The 24,191-nt window shown below is 31.9% G+C and overlaps 2 protein-coding genes and 1 non-coding gene across 4 annotated transcripts; all 3 read right to left on the bottom strand.

Annotated features, from left to right (window-relative positions):
- Positions 1–11,540: 11,540 nt before the first annotated feature.
- TRNAT-CGU (transfer RNA threonine (anticodon CGU)) lies at positions 11,541–11,612 on the bottom strand. The gene has a single exon. It is a non-coding gene; the product is annotated as a tRNA-Thr (tRNA).
- Positions 11,613–11,995: 383 nt separating this feature from the next.
- On the bottom strand, positions 11,996–16,771 carry LOC130954495 (protein LONGIFOLIA 1-like). Of its 2 annotated transcripts, none has more exons than XM_057881242.1 (5): positions 15,792–16,771; positions 15,543–15,613; positions 13,281–15,341; positions 13,068–13,182; positions 11,996–12,993 (listed from the first exon to the last, which is right to left on the bottom strand). In XM_057881242.1, exons 1-5 carry the CDS (start codon positions 15,925–15,927, stop codon positions 12,200–12,202), a joined length of 3,177 nt encoding a protein of 1,058 aa, XP_057737225.1. In that variant the 5' UTR covers positions 15,928–16,771; the 3' UTR covers positions 11,996–12,199. The 2 variants fall into 2 exon arrangements, with proteins under 2 accessions (XP_057737225.1, XP_057737226.1); XM_057881243.1 differs by having other exon boundaries at positions 11,996–12,990.
- A 6,221-nt stretch (positions 16,772–22,992) lies between these two features.
- LOC130957597 (uncharacterized) lies at positions 22,993–24,181 on the bottom strand. Its single transcript, XM_057884441.1, has 3 exons — positions 23,993–24,181; positions 23,169–23,889; positions 22,993–23,078 (listed from the first exon to the last, which is right to left on the bottom strand). Exons 1-3 carry the CDS (start codon positions 24,179–24,181, stop codon positions 22,993–22,995), a joined length of 996 nt encoding a protein of 331 aa, XP_057740424.1.
- Positions 24,182–24,191: the final 10 nt, after the last annotated feature.

Here is a 24,191-nt window from a genome sequence, read left to right as displayed (position 1 = left end):
CGTCGTTGTCATCTCCCTCCTCCTCTGCCTTATCATCTCCATGACACTACATTGTCCACCACTCCAATCGCTTCCTTCAACTTCTTCTCCAAACCAATGTTCAGTAATCGCTTCAGTTTCTATATGAGCGGCAACGACGACATTACTCGTTGTACTGATAGCTTGGATGCGAGGTCGAAACTGTCTGCCAACTTAAATTCTGGGAAAGATGGAATGAAGCACTCGGTGTCTATTTCAAATGAGAATTTGCATATGATGTCGAAAAAGAATCTTCTCATGATGTCTTAATGTCCAATAATCTATAATGCTTGCCGGAGAGTGGAGAAAAGCATGCCCTTGGGGTAGCTGTGGAACTTGGTCTTGAGGATGTCGTGGACGTTGTCGGGGTTGGAGGTGATGTTATCGAAGATGTGGAAGTGGATGCTTCTGGTGGGTGAAGTGCAGAGGAGGTGGATGTACCAGTCACAAAGATTTAGGAAGTGTGTGATCAATGACATGTTGAGGTAGGTGCGACATGTGTGGTAATTACACTATGGCTTAATCTTGGAACTAAAGAGGAGGAAAAAAAGATGGAAAAAAGATTCTGAAGGTGAAGAAGGAGAGTATGAATATTAGGGTTATGCGAGATATGATAAAAATTGCGGAAGAACAGTGTCGTTTTCGAATAAAGGGGTCAGCGATCATTTTGTCCTTTGTTAGAATTGTCAGGGATCATTTTGTCCTCTGTTAGAATTGTCAGGGACCATTTTATCTTCCGTTAGAGTTGACGGAGCCAAGAACCTAAATGACTGATGAAATTAATTGTTAAGGATCAATCGAATAATTAATTTTAGTTAAAAATTAAAATGTCTTATTTAAAATTTTTTGAGGATCAAAATAAGTATATACTTTTTTTATTACCAAACATTTTTGTTATCCAATTATGTGGTTTCATATCATTTCGCAATAATTAAACTCATAACTGACATGTATGTGTTTTTTAAACATTAATTAAACACATGTATCGTGTATGTGTATCTTTGGAAATAAAATTATATATATGATGATGATAATGAAGAATAATGATGGAAAGAAATTAAAAAGAAGGTTAGGAGAGCTTAATTAGGTAATTAATGTGTTGGTGCAGGAGAATCTGATCTTTCCCTCAGATCACATGCATGCCGACGCCTAGTAAGTGCTGCATGTGAATCCCTGCCACAAACCTACCTATATACAACTACAGATTATACAACTCACTATTTCACTCTTACATTCTTCTTTCTCCTAATAATTTACCATTCTACTTTATTTTCTATTATTTAATGATTGTTGAGGAAACCTCTTTTAAGAAAAATCAAAATTGTAAAAACCAAACTGATAATTGAATGGGAAGAATAATAGGGTTAAAAATTTAAGAGTTGATATTGAATTGAATATAATAAAATGAATCTCGCTAGAAAATTAATAGAGTATCTGTACAATACTATAATGTATATAATGGACTGTTTATTTGACTCAATATCAGTTAAAAATAAAAATTATTCACGTTTACTCTAATTTTAAAAGTGCTATTCATTTTTTTGTTAATTACCATTGTACACATTATACATCAATTACATTGGTTTTCCGTACTTTTTCTAAAATTATATATTTATATATAAAATTTATTATCTTTTTTTTTAAAAAAAATATTTTTTGGTGTGTTTTATTATTTTAACTGATTAATCATTAAAAATCGGTTCATTAATAACCTGCTTTTGTTTTTTTTTTTTATTTAAATTAAATAATATATCTATCAGAAATGTTGATAAATGATTCGCACTGTGTCTATATAAGTTGAGAGAAGTACATATAATGGACAAAGCTCTGGGCGATATGCAACTAATTATTAACCAGTTATAGCTATTCTATATATAGCAAGAAGGATAAGACAAAGAAAGAAGTTAATTATATACAGGATAAATTTAGAGAAATAACAAAATATCATCATATTTGAGATATAATTAATAAAAGATCAGTTTAATCAATTTAAATTTATTTTATTTAATATTATTAATTATTGATAAAATATTTTTATAATTTGAGATATAATTAATATATAATTATGTGTATTGTGTTATATATATACAATAATTTTATATATTATTTTTGTAATATTACTGATAAAATATAGGTAATTTTAAATGTGTAAATTTTAACAAATTCTCTTGGATGTGCATCTTTTTTATTGGTTTTTGTTATCTTCCTATTAGAATTGAACTAATTAGGTACGTATGACTAAAAATGAAAGCAGAAAATTAAATAAGACAACATCACAAGGAAAACAATTAATGGGTTAATATTAAATTTGAACATAAAAAGATAACTCATTTTTTAAATTAGTTTCTAAAATATTTTTGTTATGAAACCACTCATTCCAACATTTTAGGATGGGTGGATTTTTAACATGGTATCAGAGTTCTATGTTCGAAAGATTAAGAGTTTACGTTAAATATTATATTATATAATAATATGGTAGATTAATACCGTATATCCTAAAATAATTTGTACACTAAAATTAGCTACTAATGTATTTATGTATAAATGTATGTATGATTTAATTTACTGGTAGCTGATTTTGATGTCCACGTAGGATAACTCTTATTATAATTAGTTGATACAAACGTATCTAATCTAACCTAAGGGTTCCTTGAATTATTTGAGTATATATACCTAAATTTAAGCAGACTAATTGATGTGTAACAACTTCCTCAAACTTTTACCTAAGAAAATAAAAAGATTACAACATATAAATCTTGAAAATAATGATGGAAAGGAGAAAAAGAAGGTAATAGCATGTGAAATTGGTTGATATATTACCCAAAGAAGTGTGTGTCTGAAAATAATGCATAGATGTGTGTGAATGAGAAAACAAGTTTCATTGTCTATCTTCATCTTTGTATCCTCTTTCACATACAGCATCTTGATTATGAAGGCCATGAATTATTGTTAGTGTTATTATTATAGAACCATCCATGTAATTCAAAGCACAAAGATTTAAAAGAAAAGACAAAAAGAAAAAAAGAAAAAGAAAAAAATGGGTATTCGAATCTGCAGTTCGTTCTGACGATGAAAAGGAAGATACATAAAATGAGACTGAATTTGAAAGCAGTGTCTGCATGAAACACAGGATCCAAGATAAATTAAATTAAAATTGATATATGAGTCCCAGTTGTTACCGCAACTTGGACTTCCAAAGGCAACAACGATAATGACCAAAAGTTTTATTTGCCGGTGGTCCAATTCTTCTATATATAACAAACTATTTAAAACATATACATGTAAATTCAAATACACAAACAATATATATTCACACTTCATTATGTATATTTCATTACAATAGGCAGTAGTTAAAGCCTACGTTTTAAAAATCAAACCGGCTATTAATCCCATGAAATTAGAGAATTAAAAATTTAAAAGTTTAATTTAGATTTAATTGAAATTGAATTAGATATAATAAGATATATATATATTTTTATAATTTATTATTTTAAATTAATTAATCATTAAAAAATTATATTTGTTAACAAATTTGAAACTGATTTTTTCGATTTTTTATTGAATCAATTTCAAACCATTTTTATCTTAAATCGAACTGATTTAGTAATAGATTCTCAATTAATAACCAAGTCAAATAAGTCAATTCGATCTAGTTCTTGTAATCATAGATTAATAGTTAATAATCTTGGATATAGTCGAAAAGTGTGTTCAGTATATATGATTGAGCCAAATAATTTATTTTTTAATTATATGTTTATAGTTTGTGATTCATCACTTTATGACTTGATTTTTATAGTGCATTATAAGTTATAATTTGACTTTATTTGCATTCATTTTAATTTTGTAACTGACGATTTTAATAACCATTGTTTTGATTGAACGACGAACGGTTATAACATTAATTCTATTCATCAACTCTATCTTATAAAGACGCCCATCGTTCTATTTTATGTCTAACATTCTATTTTCATAGAATTATTATACATACATGTTAAGTTCTATTTCATGTTTAACATTCTATATTCATAGAATTATTATATACTTTTTAAATACTTACTGACTTGAGCGTCGGAGTGCCTTTTGCAGGTACCTACCCTCCATATTCTTCTTGCCAAAGTATACATTTTTTAAGATGAAGAGACAAATTCAATTTTTTCTAAAACACGGTATACCTTGAAAATTCATCCACACAAAAACAGTTTGATTTTTATTTTGATTATAATAAAAATAAAGTAGTAAGAGATTAGTTATTATATTCATCAATAGAGTAAAATATTATTTGGTCTCTAATATTTGAATTAAATCTTAATTTAATTCCTAACGTTTTAAATATTTCAAAAAATTGTTAATAGATTCAATATTGTTATCCTACTAATAAATTTAACTCGAATAATTAACAATCTTTTTATATATTAGTAATTATTAGTGTGTTTATTTTATTTATATACTAAAATTAATTGTTATATTATTTCTTAAATATATTAATTATTTATATCAAATTTAACTATAAAATAACAGTATTTGAAATTTTTAAAATAAAAAAATTAAAATATCAAAAATTAAATTAAAATTCAACTTAAATATTAAAAACTAAAATAATACTTTATCCTATTCAATAATACAGTCAACTAAAAATAATAAGAAGAAGACGACTTAAAAATAATAATAAGAAGACTTAGATGCTATGAATTTTTAACCCTAGCTTTTTTTTTTTTGGAAGTTGTAAGCTTTAAAGTAGTTTGTTGTAAGTTGAAAAAGGAATTATTCAAAACTTGTGGCTATTCTTTTTAGAGTTAGGTGTTTATTAGTTATTAAATTTTTTTATTTAATTAGTAACTAAAAGCATACATACCATGCATATGTATCAGAGAGACCAGAGGATGCTGCAATTACCCGAGGTAAATTAATAAATGCCCTTATATAGTACAGCCTGCTTAGATGAAGAAAAAAAAATCAGTATTTATATAAAAATGTCTTTATATAAAAATAATTATGCTAAATGCATACTAGAAATAAGTTATTAAATTAATTATTAATATAAAATATATATTAAAATATAAAAAATATATTAAAAATAAATTAAATAATATATATAATAATTTATTAATTTTTTATCTACATATAATATTTTTTATATAAAAATAATAAATAAAATATTAACACAAATCATATTAAATAGTTTAATTAAATATGTTAAATAATTTAATTATTTTTATTTATTATTTTTATATAAATATATTTTTATATAGATAGTCAATAAAAAAAAAAGAAAGTATGCTTATTCGTATAAAAATATTTTTATGTAAAAATAATAAATAAAATATTAAAATATATTATATTAAATAATTTAATCAAATATATCAAATTATCTAATAATTTTTATTTATTATTTTTGTATAAAGATATTTTTGTATTATTAGTTACCATAAAAAAAAAAGGAAAAGAACAGGGCTTGCAATACTACTCATTCTATATATGCATAGTTAAAAATTTTATTCATATATAATGAGTAGATGAAAATTAAATTTACATCATCTCTCTTTTATACTTTTTATCAAACCAACCACTTTAATTGATATCACAACACCACCCCAACCCAAGAATAAATAAAACTCAAGCATAAGTTCGAAATTTTACTACAAAAATTTATTAAATACCATTGAATTTATCAATGAAATTAATTACTGATATATTTATTACTACTGTAGCATTATAAAATTTGACAGTAATTTTTTACGAAATTAGCAACAAATTTAAATAATTAATTTGTGAAATTATGGAGATAGTTATCATCAAAAAATTTTTGACAATAACTTTGATGTCATATATTCCATCGCACTTTATTATTAGTAAATTTATCTACCAATAAATTTGACGATAACATATTATTATTTTATATTAATTAAATTACAATTTATTGAAAAATTTACCGATAATAAAATCTGACAGTAATCTTATATTTTATTTTATGTTATTTTATTTTGTGAACTTGTTAAAACATAACTTTTCATAATCAATATGTCAATAATTAATAGTCAAATCCTAATTAGTGAAATAAATAAAAATCAAGTAATATTTTTAATAAAAACAGTTAACTATAATGTTAAATAGCAAATATACAGAATAAGCACTCAAAGAAATAAAATACTATCAAATAAATTAAAATAAAATCCTAATCACCATTAGGGTCTTGATAATCAATCCTAAGTTTTATCGCACATATTTCCTAAAGAATTCATTTATTTTTGTGAGGGATTTTCATATGTCATTAGAAAATTCTCTAAACACAACAGAAAACAACGACTCCATAAATATATGACAATCATGACTCTTCAATTCGCAAGCATACTCTATGAGACGTTTGCATATCTACTACCTAAATTAGATGCGTAACTATCGAAAAATCTCAATCCTATAATCCATTTACAAATATTTTATCTCTGATCATTCGTTAGAGCTAACACAACCTTTGGTTTAGACCATCGTCCGCTGTCAAGTCTTTTTAAGTTTAACTTTGGCTGCCTGCAAATGTCAACAAAGTCTAACCTAACTTTATCATTTTTCTTGGTTCGCTCATTGTCTATTACCGTGTGCATGATATCATCAAACACATTTTTTTCAATATGCATCACGTCAAGACAATAACGAATTAAGTTGTATTTTCAGTAAGACAACTCCCAAAACATACTTTGTTTCGTCCAATTATGCTCCCTGCCATATCCTGAAAGTCTCAACCTAGCCCCTCTATCGACGATCCTAGGGATACTACTATGATGCCACACTTCTAAACCATTCATCTTGATAGGTGCCTCTTTTTGTTCACTTTTATTCTTCCTAAACAAGTTCTTGTTACACCGAAAAGGATTATCAAACTCGAAAAATCTTCAATAACAATCAAACCACATCCTATTACTCAGCTAAAATGATTTTGTATCCTTCATACAAATGTGACACAACATTCTGCCTGAGTGGACCAATTGGACAACATCTTATATGCAGAAAAATTTTTAATAGTCCACATCGATACATCATGCATTTAAAAGTTTATTTTAGTTGAAATATCATACGTCTCTACACTATCAATTCACAACTCACTCAACTCATCCATTAGAAGTTGCAAGAACACATCATTTTTTACCTTTGGTTGCTTGGATCGAGTATGATACAAGATAAGAACATGTATATTTTCTTTATACACATTTTATGAGGTAAGTTATAAGGAGTTACCACAATAGGCCAACAAGAGTATGCATTACTAAAATTAGAGTTCGGTACAAATCTGTCATAGCACAAAACTAATCTAACATTTCTAAACTTGTTCGCAAATATAGAATAGATCCAATCAAAGTGCTTTCAAGCTTCTAAGTGTGACCGATGTGTCATGAAATCATTGTCTCTCTTATTACTACTATGCTATGTCATGTGGGGATTGAACTCATCGGGGCATACAATCTTTAATTTTTAGCGTAGGAATTAAGAATAAGTAGTGCATCATTTTCTTTGGAGCTTTCTTTCACCTCCATTTACCAATATGTTCTCTCTTTACTTGATACCTTGATGCATCACAAGATTTACAAGCAGTAATATCTACATCCCCTTGTAATACAGCATATAACCATTCAAGAAACAATCAAGTTTTATCGAATTTAAAGCTAAGTTTGAAGATAACTTTTTTGTCTCATAATGGCTCCAAAGGATGCCATTTGTCCCGGCTGGTACTAATTATTACAAAGGATGATCCACTTATTAAAAGATTCTTAGGTGTGATTTAATTCAGATTTAATCTCATTATTCTAATACAGACAAACAATTTTGAGTGAATTCATCCCTCAAACAACAGTTGTACGACAAATTCTAATAGATCATAAAATCTCTTTGTCCCTAGGTAAGGCTCTTCTTTAATATTTTTCATACCATTAACATTGATTGCATCAAATATCATCTCATTGTATCTCTTTTTGTTATCCTCTTAAATCACCTTTTTCATGTTCTCTTCTCTAACCACCCTAATCCTCCTTGGTTGATCCTCAGACCTATTAAAATTCGGTGCAGTCTTTGGAGGAGATTAATGGTGGTTGGCGCTAGTAGAGGTTGGTCAGCGGGATTGTCGAAAGTGATATTGTAGAGAGAGAGAGAGAGAGAGAGAGAGAGAGAGAGAAATTGAGGGGAAAAGACTGCGTATTTTGAATTTGGAGTAATATTACCATCGAATTTATTGGTAAATAAATCTATTTGATAGTAATAAATTAGTAGTGGACTTCGAAAGTGAGGGGAGAATGTTGCGTATTTTGAATTTGGAGTAATATTACCATCGAATTTATTGGCAGATAAATCTATCTAATAGTAATAAATTAGTAGTGGACTTCGAAAATGAGGGGAGAAGGTTGCGTATTTTGAATTTAGAGTAATATTACCATCGAATTTATTGGCAGATAAATCTATCTGATAGTAATAAATTAGTAGTGTAATAGTGGTTACCAAAACACAACATTCCACTAGTTAGGATTACCAGCTAATTCTCCAGTAAATTTGTGTAATTTGACCTTAATTTTTGCGTTTTTTTTCACTCAAATTATTACCGTTGAATTTATTTTTAGAAAAAAAATTTGTCAGATAATACTTTGCATGGATGAATTTATTGCTTCAATTGTCAATAAATTCGACGATAAAATCATCGCTAATGTGCCATGCTAAATTCAATAGTATTCAATATTTTTTTTGTTATTTATATTATTTTGAAAGTGTTTTTTCTCATTGTTCTTTATAAACCAAATCTGTGAACATAATCTGTAGATGTACTTAATATTTTTAGATAAGATAGACATATTGTTATGTATAATATTAAATTTTATCTTTGAAGCCAAAGTGGACTGAACAACTAAACTCTTAAGAATAATAGGTATAATAGGTTTAGAGTTTCTCATCAAGATGGAACTATTAGGGCAAAAATGACCCATATATATTAACAATGACTTTATAAAATAGCCAATAATAATGGAAAAGAAAGATAGACTTTAATTTGAATGTTTATGAGTTCCAAAAAGGTGAATAATATAAGAGCAAGTTATTTCTAATAAGGTAAATTCAAGAATGATAATGCAATCTATCCTGAATTGATTTAAATACATTTTTTTAATAAGATAGATGAATTATTATGAGCGTTATTAATTTTTCTTATTATATGTGAATGTGGTGGCATTATTTTTACCTAGCTAGTTGCTACTAGTTTGTGTTGACTATGTGGTGAAGTGATGAGAGAGTGAAGATGATAATGAATGGGTGGTTACTAAGAATCTTCCACTCCCCACACTCCACATCTATGCTTGTTGGGGTAAGAATGATGCTAACAAGTTGAGGCAATATTATATAAATTTAATTTTGATAGTTAAAATAAAATAGTTTTATATGTGTATTTAATTATAATATTACATTAACAAAAATAATTATTTTTATATTAACGTATGGATTGAATAATAGAGTAAAATATTTTATATTGTTAATACATTAAAATTAAATTTATATTATATATTTAAGCATAAATATATCTTTTATTTATCTATTTTTTTAAAGATTTTAGTGAAAGAATTTTTTTAATATCAGTTCATATTTTGAAATTATCTTTTATTTTAAATTCTAAATTTTAAATTTTAGATCCTAAACTTTAAATTTTAAATTCTAAATCTTAAATGTTAATTATAAACCTTAAATCTCCAAAGAAAATAAGAATTATGAAAATAATATACTTATTTAAAAAAAAAAATACACGAGACTTAACACCACTTTTATTGATAATATACAAACTATGATTAGTTTAGTAGTGAAGAAGATTAATAATATACATGAAATCTTTAAGTCATCAATGTCAAAAAAAATTATTAATATCAAGTTGGTTAATTCAAAGGTATACAATAATATATTCTATTTTTTAATTAATTTGGGTTAGTACAAGTCTGTTTAAGTAAGTGTTAGAATTTAATCCCACTTTATACATACAGCAACTCATTGACTAACGACAAATTCTTAAATAAAATTCAATACTGCAACAAATTAATTATTGACCGACCAGATTAAAAGATATGTTAAAATCTGATGATGAAAAATAATTCTACAGTTAATAAACGAAAGAAAATTAGAGAAGCGTATTTTTGGTTTTTTTTTTATAAAAAAATTAATATTCACAATTTCACATGCATTTCCCTTTTATATATTCAATGCTGTGACTCCTCACTAACTCTATCTCCATCCATAACTATCCTTTTTCAGTTTTAAGTCTATTACTCTTCTCAAGATACCATAAAAAACAAATACAAATTAAAATATATATATATATATATATATAAATAAATAAAATTCGCATATAATAAAAATTATAAATTCAATGGTGATCCAAACTTTTTTCTAATCTTGCTAAATAAAAAAAGAAATCTATACCAAAAATGGCAGTCATAGACTCATAGTTATCCAAGCTAATTAATTTTGATGTACGTACTTGTTGTAAAATATAATTGGTCCCCAAAGCATTACTAGCAAAAGAGACAGGAAATAAATATGTAAAAACTCAAAATTAAATGTCATAAGGTATCAAAATAGTTAGAATTTTCACCTTTGCAGGCATAGCATATGTGACAACTGACAACTAACAACTAAACATGATAATAAAAAAAATGTGGTCACGAACGAAAAATTATTATATATGCTCGTGAAACACAAACACTTAAGTCAATGGTAATATCTACTATAAAAAAATATTATTTATAAGACTTAAATAGAATATAAAATATTTATTATCTTAACTAACTTCACATACATATATTATTATTATTACACATATATAATTTATAAAAAAAAATGGTTTATGCATATGGATTAATAGACACATAATATCTAATAATAATAATTATGATTTTGTCATAATAAATATCCCGTATCCTTTCTATAATAATTCATTTTATGTAAACTTAGTTATGTCGTCCTAAACATACTTAAATTGTCAATAAACATATATAAAATTTATACTATATGAGAAAAACTAAAAATGCAGCATACCTGAAAATAAAGTGTACACAGCGAAGAACTGACTAACTGAGATTGGAAAACAATGGTACTGACTAAGTGATTGAGAAAACATGGGTGGTTCTAAGTTCTAACTAAAAGCTATGTATGTATATAGAGAGAGAGCTTTTAGTTTATTTATTTATTTGGTCGGTGTATTGGTTTAGGTTTAGGTGCAGCATTCTTTGACAGAAACAAATTAACATGTATCACGTGTGTTTTTTCCATTTTTAATCATTGATCTTTGATAGTAGCTACAAAGAAAAACAAGTAACCTTTTTTTAATTCTCAATATATATTTGGTTTTCGGCATTCATATTTTATTTACTTTTAGAAATGAGAATAGAAGAATGGGTTCTACCATTTTAATCGGCTGAAATTAGTACTAAGGCCCAGCCCAAATTTTGGCCCTTACTATAAGATCCATTGAAGCCCAAATTAACGAAAAAATGAAAGTGTAAAAAGAAAGGAGCCCCCGGCGAGGATCGAACTCGCGACCTTTCGCTTACGAAGCGAACGCACTACCACTATGCTACGAAGGCAATTGCGTTAGTCTATTGTTTTAAACCTATTTGTTGAATAATAGCTCTTACTAATAATTTTTCTTACTGATTAGTTGACGAAATATATATTAGATTAATTGAATTTCTTGGTTTACATTTTAGTATTATGTATCTTTATTTATTCTTGCCTTTTTATAGACTACTTTTTAGTTAGAATTTTATACTTTTGTAACATTATTTATAAGAATTGAAATTATACACAGAAGCTGTACAATCAATATTCAGACTTAAGTTTTATTTATTTATTTGAAACTTTAGTTCTTTCTGAACATTTTCAACATAGTTTCACCAACTATTTCAATCTTAAATCAAATGCAAATCATCATTGGTAAAAAATGAGGAAGAGTTTCACATAACTAGTTTTTACCTTTTACGTATATATATCTATGACAATAAACCCATGATAAGTCATATTATTTTCTTTACATCTTAGCCAAAAAAATAATAACAATAATTATAATCAAAGATCTAACAAGCAAACTTGTCAGCAATATAAAAGAATTATATGCAAATGATAGGAACAAAGTGAACTTAGTATCAATGAGAAAGGGAGGAATGCAACAAAACTACTTCCTAAACTGCCTCCGCCGCCGCGCCGATGACTTGACTCGCAAGCCAACCGATTCGCCGATCACCACCTCGTCGACCAAGTCCTTGAATATCAGTCTCTCAACATCCAACACAACCCCGGGTAAATCGCGGTTGAATTCGGTCCAGCTCTCAGAACCATGCATGACATCTTCCATTAGCATGCTTTTCAGACTATCCTCTTCTTCTAAACTGCAATCATGATTCTTGGCTTGCATTTTCTCTATCTCGAAGCATAGTTCTTTGAGAAGCTTTTGCGCGCCAACGGTTTTCTTCGCGAGCTTGACTGTGCTGGGCTGAAACCATAGCTCAGTAGAGGAGCCTAGTTTCACACCGAGGATCTCGTTCACAGCATCGAAGATGAGTTTCCGGTGAAACTTCTCGGCGTTTAGCTTCGGGTAGGCAACTTTTCCAGTGCTTTCTTCTTTCGCAAGCAAACTACTCGCTTTCGTCTGCTCCAGTACAAGGAAAAGCTCCGGGTTAATCGGATGACCGGACGTGTGCAGTTGAAATGTCAACAATTCAGAACTCAGATCTCTGAGTAGGAGACCTGAGGCCAACAGTATTTCAGATACGTATCTGTGGTCTGGATTTGTGTTTTCGCATAGCGAAGCAATGTAATCGATTCTAGCTTCGTCGTGACTCGAGTTTAGCCGTCTGAGCTTCTGAACAAGATGATCTATGCTCTGCAGTTTCTTGCGATTCATCTCGCCGGAGCTGTTAAAAGAAAGGCTATCCGCAGTGTTCCACTGATCTTGATTCTCATTATCTGCTGAACAAGATTAGTGAATTTTAACCTCTTGAGGAAACATCTAAACAGATTAAGGGTTATGTTTGTAATTATACCTTTTCGCTCTTCCGGTGTCTTCTTTCCTGGAGATGACATAGGACTTGGATTCTCCGGGGCAACGGTTGCAAGTTCAGCAACTGTCTCATCCTGATCCAACCTCTCAGATGATTTCTAGAACAAGCAAAATATAATGATCATAATCAGCTAATTAAGAATATGTTTATCCTATGATTAAAACATGAATTAAAGGAGATGATAATGATTTATACTTGCACCGTTGAAACCAATTGCTTCATAGCCTTCAAGGATGGGCTCTGGCCATCTTCGATTTCAGCAGATCTTAAACTGCTGGTGAACTCAATATCCGTCTTTGAATCGACGGTGATACCATCGGACTTCAGAGAAACATCGTCCCCTTGGCAACTTAAGCTTCTTGATTCAGTGCTTGCCTCGCTCATTTGCTCGTCACCAGGCCGTGAGTTGCGGCCTTTTGGCCTTATTTTTCCGGCCGGGGGACCTAATTCTGCTGTCTTCTTACCAGTTAGCCTTCTTGGTTTGTTTGAGTCCACTGGTGGCGCAGGCGGACGAGCTCTCTTATCTAACTCCAACCTCTTCTGTTGCATTCTTGGGCTTACAGATCTGGAGTGCTTTACCGAACTTGGGCTATTCTCTCTTGGAAATTGTTGAGACCTTGTTTGTGTTTGTGCTTGTTTCGTAGCCTTCCCATTTCTTGCTTTCTTATCGATGGCACTCGTAGAAGCATCACGGTCGCAGTGACTAGTGTTAGAAGGCTGATCTTTCACTTCCCCGGTTGAAGACAGAGCATTTTTATTTACATATGCACCACTGCTCTGGAGTTTCTGGGAACCAATTGGTGTGACTGAAGAAGCAGAAATCCTGGTTTTCTCAACAAGTTTCGCAGGTTTCATGATCACTATCGGGGATTCAAACGCTCTTGCCGAGTCATATCCCTTGATTGTAGACGACAGAGCATTGTTTCCTTGGGGATTTTGATGCCTTGCCGATGTAGAATTCTCGATTAAATTGATAACTTTTGGTTCATAGTCTCTTTGATTTCGAGCAACATTTGGAGCTTGCTCTTCTTTTTTGTTGTCTAATAGTCCCTTTTCTTGCATTGCTTCTAGTATCTGTTTTAATGCTCTGAGATCCCTTCCAGATTGTTTGAACTCAAGATCCTTCAATCTCTTCTCAATGTCACTATAAACCGAGGTAAATGAATCCGGTGTTCTTGCTGGAGCTTTTGTTGCTGTTGAACTTGTTTTCTGAGAGCTTCTATTTCCATCCTGCTGCTTCCATGGTGCAGGCTCAATGGGAACTCTAGCACTTGAGATGGGTTTCATAACCAGATCAGCATTCTTCCGCCGAGGGGATGTTGGGTCTTTCAATGAGATTTTCGTGGAACTAGAAACTCGGAGTGGCCGGGTGAATCCATCTCTTGATGATATTGGAAACTGACCATTATCTTGAGCTGTGTAAGTCTCACCTGGACTTGATTGAGTATAACTGGCCAAAGCAAAATCCGGCAATGCTTCCAAGCCCATTAACTTTGCTACAACACTCGGAGGCCGGCTCTGGATAGTCGAAGACTGTTGCGGGCTAGAAACTTTGTTATTTGAGGTGGAGGTGCTGCTGTAAGCTTTGCTTGAGTGGTGACTTGGTTTTGATTCGGCATTGTGACCGCGCCACGTGCCTTCCCTACTATCTAGTGAATGTCTTGGAAATTCTCTTATCTTTGGTGTCGATTTGATAGTGTCGTGGGATTCAAAAGAAAAACGGCTAGTTTCCCTTCTGTCATAAGCAAACCGAGGGGAATCCTTTGAGATTGAATGCCATTTTCCATCTTTCACTTCATGCGGCGGTCTCATTTCTCCATAATACCAAGGTGCCTCTCTAAGTTTAGCAAGCACTCGCATGGAATCATTTAGATCAATAGGCACACTTTGTTTCCCATCTATTCCAACTCCATAACATCCATCAACAGCTTTCGACGGACGAAAAGGTCGCGGAGAATCCTTGTGCTTCATAGCATGAAAGACAGCTTCCTCTTTGGCAGTAGTCTTAACCGACAGCCCTCGGGGCTCCCTATACATTGAATCCTTCACTACATCCCTAAGGTCAAGTGTGTGACGTGCTAAATGGGGAGAGATAGTTGAAAGAGTTTCAGGAAAAACAATCCCGTCGAAGGTTGCTTCAGCTTCGGCCTTACAATCCAAGGAGGATAGTGATGATGAACAAGAAGAGAAGGATGGTCTTGACGATTCAGTCGAGGTTCTCTGTTTTTCATTCAAACCCTTGTTGAAGTTCATATCCTGCAATGAATTCACCATGCTTCTCAAATCCAGTTTCATGCAAATATTGACATGTTTGACTCCAATATATCTTATTTTACTTCATCCACAAGATATGAACAAGTGAACACCATCACATAATCAGCATATGCATAATTGATAAGACATCAAAAACAGCAAAAACAATTCATGGAAAGAGGACAAGTAAAAGAAATTTGCTACCATTGTTGTTTGTTGATGGAGTATGTTATTCGAATCTGTTTCCAAGCTGCCATCACCGAAGTGAGGATTGCCTATACGAAAAGCAGAAGCATTAGATGCATCATTGATGTGATGTAAACATTCACAAAATTGTACAGAAAATTCTACTAGCTGCAGATACTTCAATATGAGGAAAAGAAATTCAACAAACACAACTAGACAAAATGAGAGTAAAAATTGAGCAAGTTCCATGTTCCAATATTGATATACCAGCAGAAATCCTCTTATGGCGAGGCGCAAGAACATGGTGGCGATCGAAGAGCTGGAAAATCCCAGTCATACATCCAATCTGCTTCTGCAGATCTGGGTTATCATCTGCCAAAGAATGCAGAAGCTTTGCAGCCATATCAATCTATTGCAACCCTATAATTGGTAATTACAACCCCACAATTAACCAATCACTAAATAACTTATCATTTCAACACTCTCAAATCTACTCACACCACAACACTTCAGAATTAAAACCCCTTCTAGAAAAGTATCATCATCAAGATAAGTAAATGCACCACTCTTCTTCTTCTTCTTCTTCCTTACCTAGTGCTGCTGGCTACAATTCAACATTTCATGATGAAATGAAACAGGAACTAAATACCCTTCAGCCAGTTTCATCAAATCCTTCAGATTTGGCTTCTTAAAAACATGAAAGTTCAAAACTTTATCATTCTACTGAAACTCCAATCCCAAGATTTCCAGTTAAGACTAACCGACTAACACTTCATCTTTTTTTTTTCCCTTTTTTGGTCACAGCTTTTTTTTTTTCCCACTCAAGAAAAACTGCAAGGCAAAAAAAAAAAAAAAGACAATAATAATAAACTGGAATCAGTGCTTGAAAGAGAAATCTTCTTGTGTTGCACAGAACAATGAGACACAAAACAAGGCAAATGAAGATGTAGGAGCAGTTAACAAGAACAACAAGCCTCTTCTGAGAACACGAAAAATGAAACAAACGAATGCAAAATGAAAATGGAAGGATAAAGACAGAAGGGAACAAAAAGAAAGGGTGGTGTGTCATAAAATTGTGTAATGCTATCTGGTTAGAGCTGGCAGAAAAGGTTTTATTCTTCTTGTAATTAATTATTTAATTAGCATGTTAATTATTTGCTTAGTAAGTAAGAAAAAACAGAAGAAGGGGGATTGGGGGAGAAGTGAAAGAATCATGTGGGATGAGAGATGAGTGGGGTGTGTGTGTGTGGAGCTGTCTCTGCATCTGCATGTGATTTTGTCACCACTCACCGCTTTAAAATACCAAATATGCATCTTCACTATTATCTTACTTGCATGTTAAAAATCCAGAAAGCGTTGCCACTCAAATTTCCATTTAATTTTTAAGTTTTTTTTTAATATTATAACTTTAATTAATTTTATAAAATTTTTACTATGTCAAATAATTTTATTATTTAAATTTTATTACGATTTTATATATTATTTATTTATTTTATCTTTTTGACTTTACATAAAATCTTAATTTTTTTTACCTTAGTCAATATTTTTTGGACAATATTATAGTAATACTAATATAAAAAACTCTATTTTTTAAAAAATAAAATATTTAAAATTTAATTATAAACATATTTGAAATACCAATATAATAAAAATTTAATATTAGATTTGTTTGACAATTTATTATGATACTGATTAAAGTTAATTACTATAGTGTTGATTTTTAGCATTACATTTAAAAAATTAATTACTAAATCGATTATTTGTATGTTCAATATATATTAAAAATAAATTAAATAGTATATGCATTTAATTATTTATATATAAATACATAGTAATTAATTTAATATTTAATTTTTTTTATGTGCACATTATATATATTAATATATTATGAGTTTATTTCTATTTTAATAATATTAACTTTTTTATAAATCTAAACAAATTTATATAATGTTTTATATATATATATATATATATATATATATATATGCAGCTTAGGTGTCTTTAATCACTTTTTTAAGATCATGACAAAACAATGTGAATGGTGGACTGTGAACTGTGGAGTGAATTCATTATATTTTTGTGTTGTTTTGTTTTATTAATTGCTAATATATCAAGGTTAATCTACCAAAAAGAAAAAAGAAAGAGAGAGTAATTTGGCCAAATATTCCTTCTGTTATTTATATTTGCAAACACAGCTTTCTAATTTGTTATATTGGCCCTCTTTTTTTGCTAACATCTCGCAGGAACTGATCAACATGGAAGCCTTGACCGCCATGCCTTAAGAGTATCTTTAATTTTTAGATTTCACAAAACAACACATCAATATTTCGCTTTTTATTTTTGGAAAAGTATAGATAACTAACAATATTTTTAAATAATGTGTGAACAATATGAATTAAAAGAGTAAATTTAAATTAATAACATTAAATTAAGGTATAGTGTATCTTTATTTGATTGGTGGTTATTCACGTTGTTCAAAAGAAAAAGTCTAGGGAGCCAATGGCCTAAGCGTACAATGTGTACAATAGAGGTTTAAAAAGTATTAGAGATATGACCATTAGTGTTACATTGTCCTGTCAGGTTACGCTTTTGGGATGAGTGGTTTCAGATATGGTATTAGAGTTCTAGATTCGAATGGTCAAGAGTTCGATCCTTGGTGAACCCCAAAATCAGTTTAATTTTTTATTGAGATGTTTATTATCCTTGGTATCCGGATGGTTATTCTAGCTAGTATGGTGATGTTTATTTTATTCATGGACCAAAAATTTAGCCCATTGTACACATTGTACACTTAAGCCATTGGCTCCCTAGCACTACCCTGTTCAAAATAATCATTGTTTAACTAGCATTCTCCTTTATTTTTATTATGGAGAAGGGATTGGGCGTAGGACGGCGATATGAAGAGCGTGTGAGCTTTACCATGTTGTGGGATCAGGTAAGGACAAACCGGACAGTTCGAATTGCTCATGCCAAATCGGACGGTCTGCATTGTGCGCACAGATCGAAGAGTCCGAGTTGTAACTCCCCCCGCCACGTGTCGCGTCGACGTTCCTCCCCACAACGGTGCTCTCTAACCCTAGCTTCCCTTTACTGCATGTATTCTTACCATTCGAAATGAGCTTTATTTCTATCCTACCAACAATCATTCTCCCATCCTCTCCTTCATCCAGATCTTTTTCTTCTTCCCAAAGTTGCTAAAAATATATATATAATGTCAAAAAAACAAAAATTTAAAGATGTTGATCGTCTTGATCTTTATATTATAAAATATCTCAGCCATTCTGATTACGTAAGTTTTTTTATTAATTTTTTTAATTAGCATTTTCAAAAATATAATTAATATTGTCAAAAATTTAATTATAGTTGTTGTTATTAGTAACTCAAGTTAAGAACATATCAGTGATATTATTATTTTTATTGTTATTATTTTTATTTTTTTATTATTATTATTTGAGAGTTATAATAGTTGTTGTTGCTGTTACTAGCTCAACGTTCCAATGAGAATATTATTACTATTATTATTATTATGATGATAATTATTAATATTATTGTTATTATTATTAATTCAAAAATAAAATTGTTGTTAATTTAGTTATATTATAATTGTTCTTGTTAGGTCAATTTAGGAAACATATCTCAGTGATATTATTACGATTATTATTATTATTATTATTATTGTTTGAAATTTAAGAATATATAACTAAATAATAGTTAGAAAATATATATATAAATATAGTTAGAGAAAATTTAAGTCAATGGTGATGTTTGAGTTAGACTAATATGATAGATTAGTAAAAGGAACATGTTTAGAACTTTTTGTAATATTTTTAGTAAAAAATATATGTTTAAAAAATACATTTTTGGATTAATGTTGTTGATTTTGATCAATAATTAAGTTTTGTAAAATATAATAATATAATGTATTTGGTTTTTGATAATAATTATTTGTTTACTGTTACGTTCTTAATTGACTTAAGTATGCTATTGTATTTAGTAGTAATTATTTGTTGATAATATTGGTTGTTTTAGTTTTTCTTATTATATGTCAGTAGCAAATTAGTAATTGTTGGTAGTTTGATTAATAATTTTTGTTTTTGTAGAGTTTATGGATGTTGACGTGTGATCACCTTACTGTCATTCTGGATCGGTACGATGATAGGGTGGTGGAGCATTTACGTTTTACTGATTTTTATCATGCATCTCAGATTGGAATAGTGTAGTGTCAGAAAACACTCGTAAATGCTTTAGTCAAAAGGTGGCATCCAGACACACATACCTTTCACCTTCTGATTGGTGAATGTGCTGTGACACTGGAAGATGTGGCTATGATTCTTGGTCTTCCGACGGACGGTCTTCCAGTCACAGGGATGACTATCAGCAGTTTTAAAGCCTTAGAGGCAGAGTGTTTGCACCAATTTGGGGTTGCACCGAGAAAGTCAGAATGTAGAGAAAGCGGTATAAAGCTTACGTGGCTACGGGATCTAAAAAAACAGTTACAGTTGACTGATGAAGAAAGTATACAGAGGTACGTGAAGTGCCACATAGGTACGATATTGTTGGGAGACAAGTCTGGGACATTTGCGCACTGAAAGTTTCTGCCTTTACTTCGTGATTTTGGCAGTATCATACAGTTCAGTTGGGGTTTGGCTTGCTTCGCACATCTGTACAGGGCGTTATGCAGGGCATCTCGTTTTGACTGTAAGGAGATCGACGGTTCGCTAACACTGCTGCTCGTTTGGGCTTGGATACGCTTTCCATTTCTAGCGCCGGTTCCTAGGGAACCTCGTAGTTTTCCGCTTGCAAACAGGTAACATTATCTTACATTTACTCCGTATCTTCATATTTAGAATCTAGTCCTGTTAATGAATTAAGCGATATTAGGTGGCGTAACTAGGAGCGTGGAGACCGACGCTTTAGGTATATGAAACTTGCTCACTTTAGGAAGGCCTTGGATGATCTTCAGGAAGGTCAGGTATATTTTCATTAAAGAATTAGTTGGTTTGGGGGTTGCAGCGTTATTGTTATTCCGATTGTAATCACTAGTGTGGTTTATTTTTAACAGTTTGTGTGGGTTGCTTATTCTGTGGATCGTGTGGACCCGGACATAATTCCTGCAGACATCTACATGCACTCGGTTGTGTGGAGTGCTACGGTGCCGTTGGTATCTTTTGAATGCATTGAGTGGCATGCAACCGATCGGTGTAGGCGACAGTTTGGTTTTGTGCAAGGAGTTTCTCATTAGGAATGGAATCTAGACAAGGCACACGAAGAAGTCCTGACTGGTCCTAAGAATTTTAATTGGGCCACAGCCACGAGTCATTCATTTTGGGTGATGCAGTGGACAAACAGGTATAATCACGTTCTGACTGAGCTTGATGGTCCACAGCATCCTTTAGATATTTACATGCACTGGTACCGTACAAAGTATGGCAACCATTTGAACTTGTCCGATCTTGTGGTTCAAGAGAATGACGAGGGTGATCAGGGTATGGATGATGTGGTGCAAGAGAATGAAGAGGCTGAGGAGTAGAAGACACACTCACTGCCACCTCCACCTCCACCTCCGCCTCCACCTCCACAGGAACAACTTCAGTGGTCAAGCCAATATGTACCATAAACACAATTTACCTCATCATACCCAATACATCAGAAGTATTGGAGTGTGCCACAGTTTGACTTAGGAGACGGTAGTTCTTTTAGCCAGTTGCTTGGGTTCATGGCTGCAGATGCAAGCCAATCACAGTTTGACTTAAGTATGCTATAGAATGTTGCTTTGACAAGTGCAGTAATAGGGAGATTGCATGCACCCTTCAAGACTGAGTTGATGCATTCTACTAAATTCGTCGTCATGTGACCCCATTGACGATTGGATTTTTGACGGTTTAGAATTTTACAAATGAAATCTCGTCGAAGTATAGTCTCTAAACCAACAATAATCCTCTCATACAAAAATTTGTTTGTCACAAGTACAAACCCCTAAAATCTATAAACCGAAGTATTTAAACATCGAGTCGTTCTCCCTAGGATTTACAATAAAGTGTCTTGTTATTGGTTGTGAGTTATTTTGGGGTTTTTTGAGATTATAGACAAGAATTATAAATGGCAAAGGAAATAAACTAACAACTAACAAAGCTCTTGGCAAGATATGAGAACTAGAAGTCCTATCCTAGTTATCCTTCTCAATTGTGATGAGAATTGTGTATTGCTCCCACTTAGTTAACCTCTAACCATGGAGGAAAGTCAAGTGGATGAATCAATTTGATTCCTCAAGTCCTAATCAACTCCTAAAGGAAAGACTAGCTTTAGAGGCATTCAAATCAATTAGCAACTTCTAATTATCAACCAACAAAAGAATTAGATAACTCAAGAGTCACTAATTACTCTACCTAGGCCAAGAGGAACAAAACCTACACTAAAATCCAACCAAGCATTTCATCAAACACTTGGAAGGCACAAAAGAAAAGCAAAGCAAATTGACAACATGAATAGAATCTAACAACATTTATTGCAATGAATTAACAACAACAATTGAAAGAAACACATTTATTATGAATTACCTTGATTGAATTGAAAAAGAGTAGAAGAAACAAAAGTAGATCTACAACAAAACACAAGAACAACATAAAGGAAATTGCAACAAAAGAATGGAAGAGAGATGAATGTAACTACAAAGAATTGAGAGATAGAAGTAGAAGAAAGCAAAGATTAAAACCTAGATCTAAGAACTAAACCTAATCCTAATCCTAATTCTAGAGAGAAGTGAGAGCTTCTCTCTCTAGAAACTACTTCTAACTACTTCTAAAACTAAACTATGACTATTGGTAACTAACATGTGTTTCCCTCTTCACTCCTTGGGTTAAATAGCATCAGAAATGAGTTGGATTGGGCCCACAGGCTTCTAAAATCGCTGGCCACGTGTTGCATTAAGTGGGTCATGTGCCACCATCGGCGCGTCCGCGTACCGTGCGCGTGCGCGCCCCTATGCGCGATGCAACTATGGCAAATCTTATATCGTTTCGAAGCCCCGGATGTTAGCTTTCTAACCCAACTGAAACCGCATCATTTGGACCTCTGTAGCTCAAGTTATGGTCGTTTAAGTGCAAAGAGGTCGGCTTGACAGCTTTCCGGTTCTTTCATTTCTTCATGAGTTCTCCAACTTTTCATGCTTCTTTCTTCATTCCCTTGATCCAATCTTTGCCTCCTAAACCTTAAATCACTTAACAAACATATCAAGGCATCTAATGAAATCAAGGAGAATTAGATTTAGCTATTTTAAGACCTAAAAAGCATGTTTTCACTCTTAAGCACAATTAAAGGAGAAGTTATAAAACCATGCTATTTCAATGGATAAATGTGGGTAAAAGGTTATAAAATTTCCTAAAATCAATACAAGATAAACCGTCAAAACGGGATTTGTCACCCATCGGTAGCCACCATCAAATGCTAACGCATACTGTTCGCGGGGAATTCAATTTAACCAGTTAGTGTAAGCCTCGCCCTGTTCTCGTAACCGCTGAAAACGCACTTCGTACTCGCACACCATCCTCGAATATCCTACATAATAACAAACAACAAAAAAATGGTTAACAAACACTTATTGAAGGTATCTCTATTGATAACAAACGTTGAATTACTCAATGTTACCTATATTGACGACAAATTTTTGCAGGTACGGTGCCTTAAATTTTCTCAAGAAATTCGACTCTATATGCCTGATGTAAAACATATGAAAAGCTCTAGGAGGTGACCATGCTCCGTTACTGCAAGCCACAACTGTATTGATGGATTCGTGTCGGTCGGATATGAGCCCCACACCATCCCGAGTCACAACATGTTGTCGCAAGTTACTAAGAAAAAAGTGCCACGCATCAGAAGTCTCTCCCTCCATAATAGCAAATGCAATTGGGGCGATATTGTTGTTACCATCCTGTGACACTGCCACTAACAAATAACCCTTATACTTTCCGTACAAGTGAGTCTCATCCACATGGACAACTGGCTTACAATGTCTGAATGCTCTAATGCAGGGGTAATAACTCCAAAAGACCCGATGCAATACACGGATATCATTTACCAAGTCATCGCCTTGGTATGTAGGCATAGTCTCAAAATGGACGATAGCTGATGGCTCTTTATGACACATGGCCTCAAACCATATCGACAATGCTTCGTACGATGCTTCCCAACCTCCAAATATTTTTTCTACTGACTTTTGCTTAGCCAACCATGCTTCCCGATAACTTACAGTGTAATTGAACTTCGATTGCATTTCTGCAATAACTGATTTCATCTTTAACGAGGGGTCAGCCTCAATCAACAGCTTTATTACTTCTATAATTGTGTTAGAATCCAACTTCGAATGATCCTGAGAAATGGTGGCTCTGGTACAGGTGTGACTACTATTATACCTCCTAATAACCCAACAGTACTTTCTGCTGATCATGCTAACCTTGATAAGCCAATCACACCCCCTCCCCAGAATGTGTACACTTGGCATAAAATGTCAACAGCTCCGACTCATACACCCGATAGTCTACACTTCTTTGGATGACATACTCTTTCATCGCCCTAATAACAGCTTCTCTTGAACTGAATTCCATCCCAACAGTAAATTCACCATCTGCAACAAGAGGGACTTCTGCCACGACGGCAACCATACGAAAATTT

This window comes from Arachis stenosperma, chromosome 10 (assembly GCF_014773155.1).
Source record: "Arachis stenosperma cultivar V10309 chromosome 10, arast.V10309.gnm1.PFL2, whole genome shotgun sequence".
Taxonomy (NCBI): Eukaryota; Viridiplantae; Streptophyta; class Magnoliopsida; order Fabales; family Fabaceae; genus Arachis; species Arachis stenosperma.
This window is presented reverse-complemented; position numbering and strand designations above follow the sequence as displayed.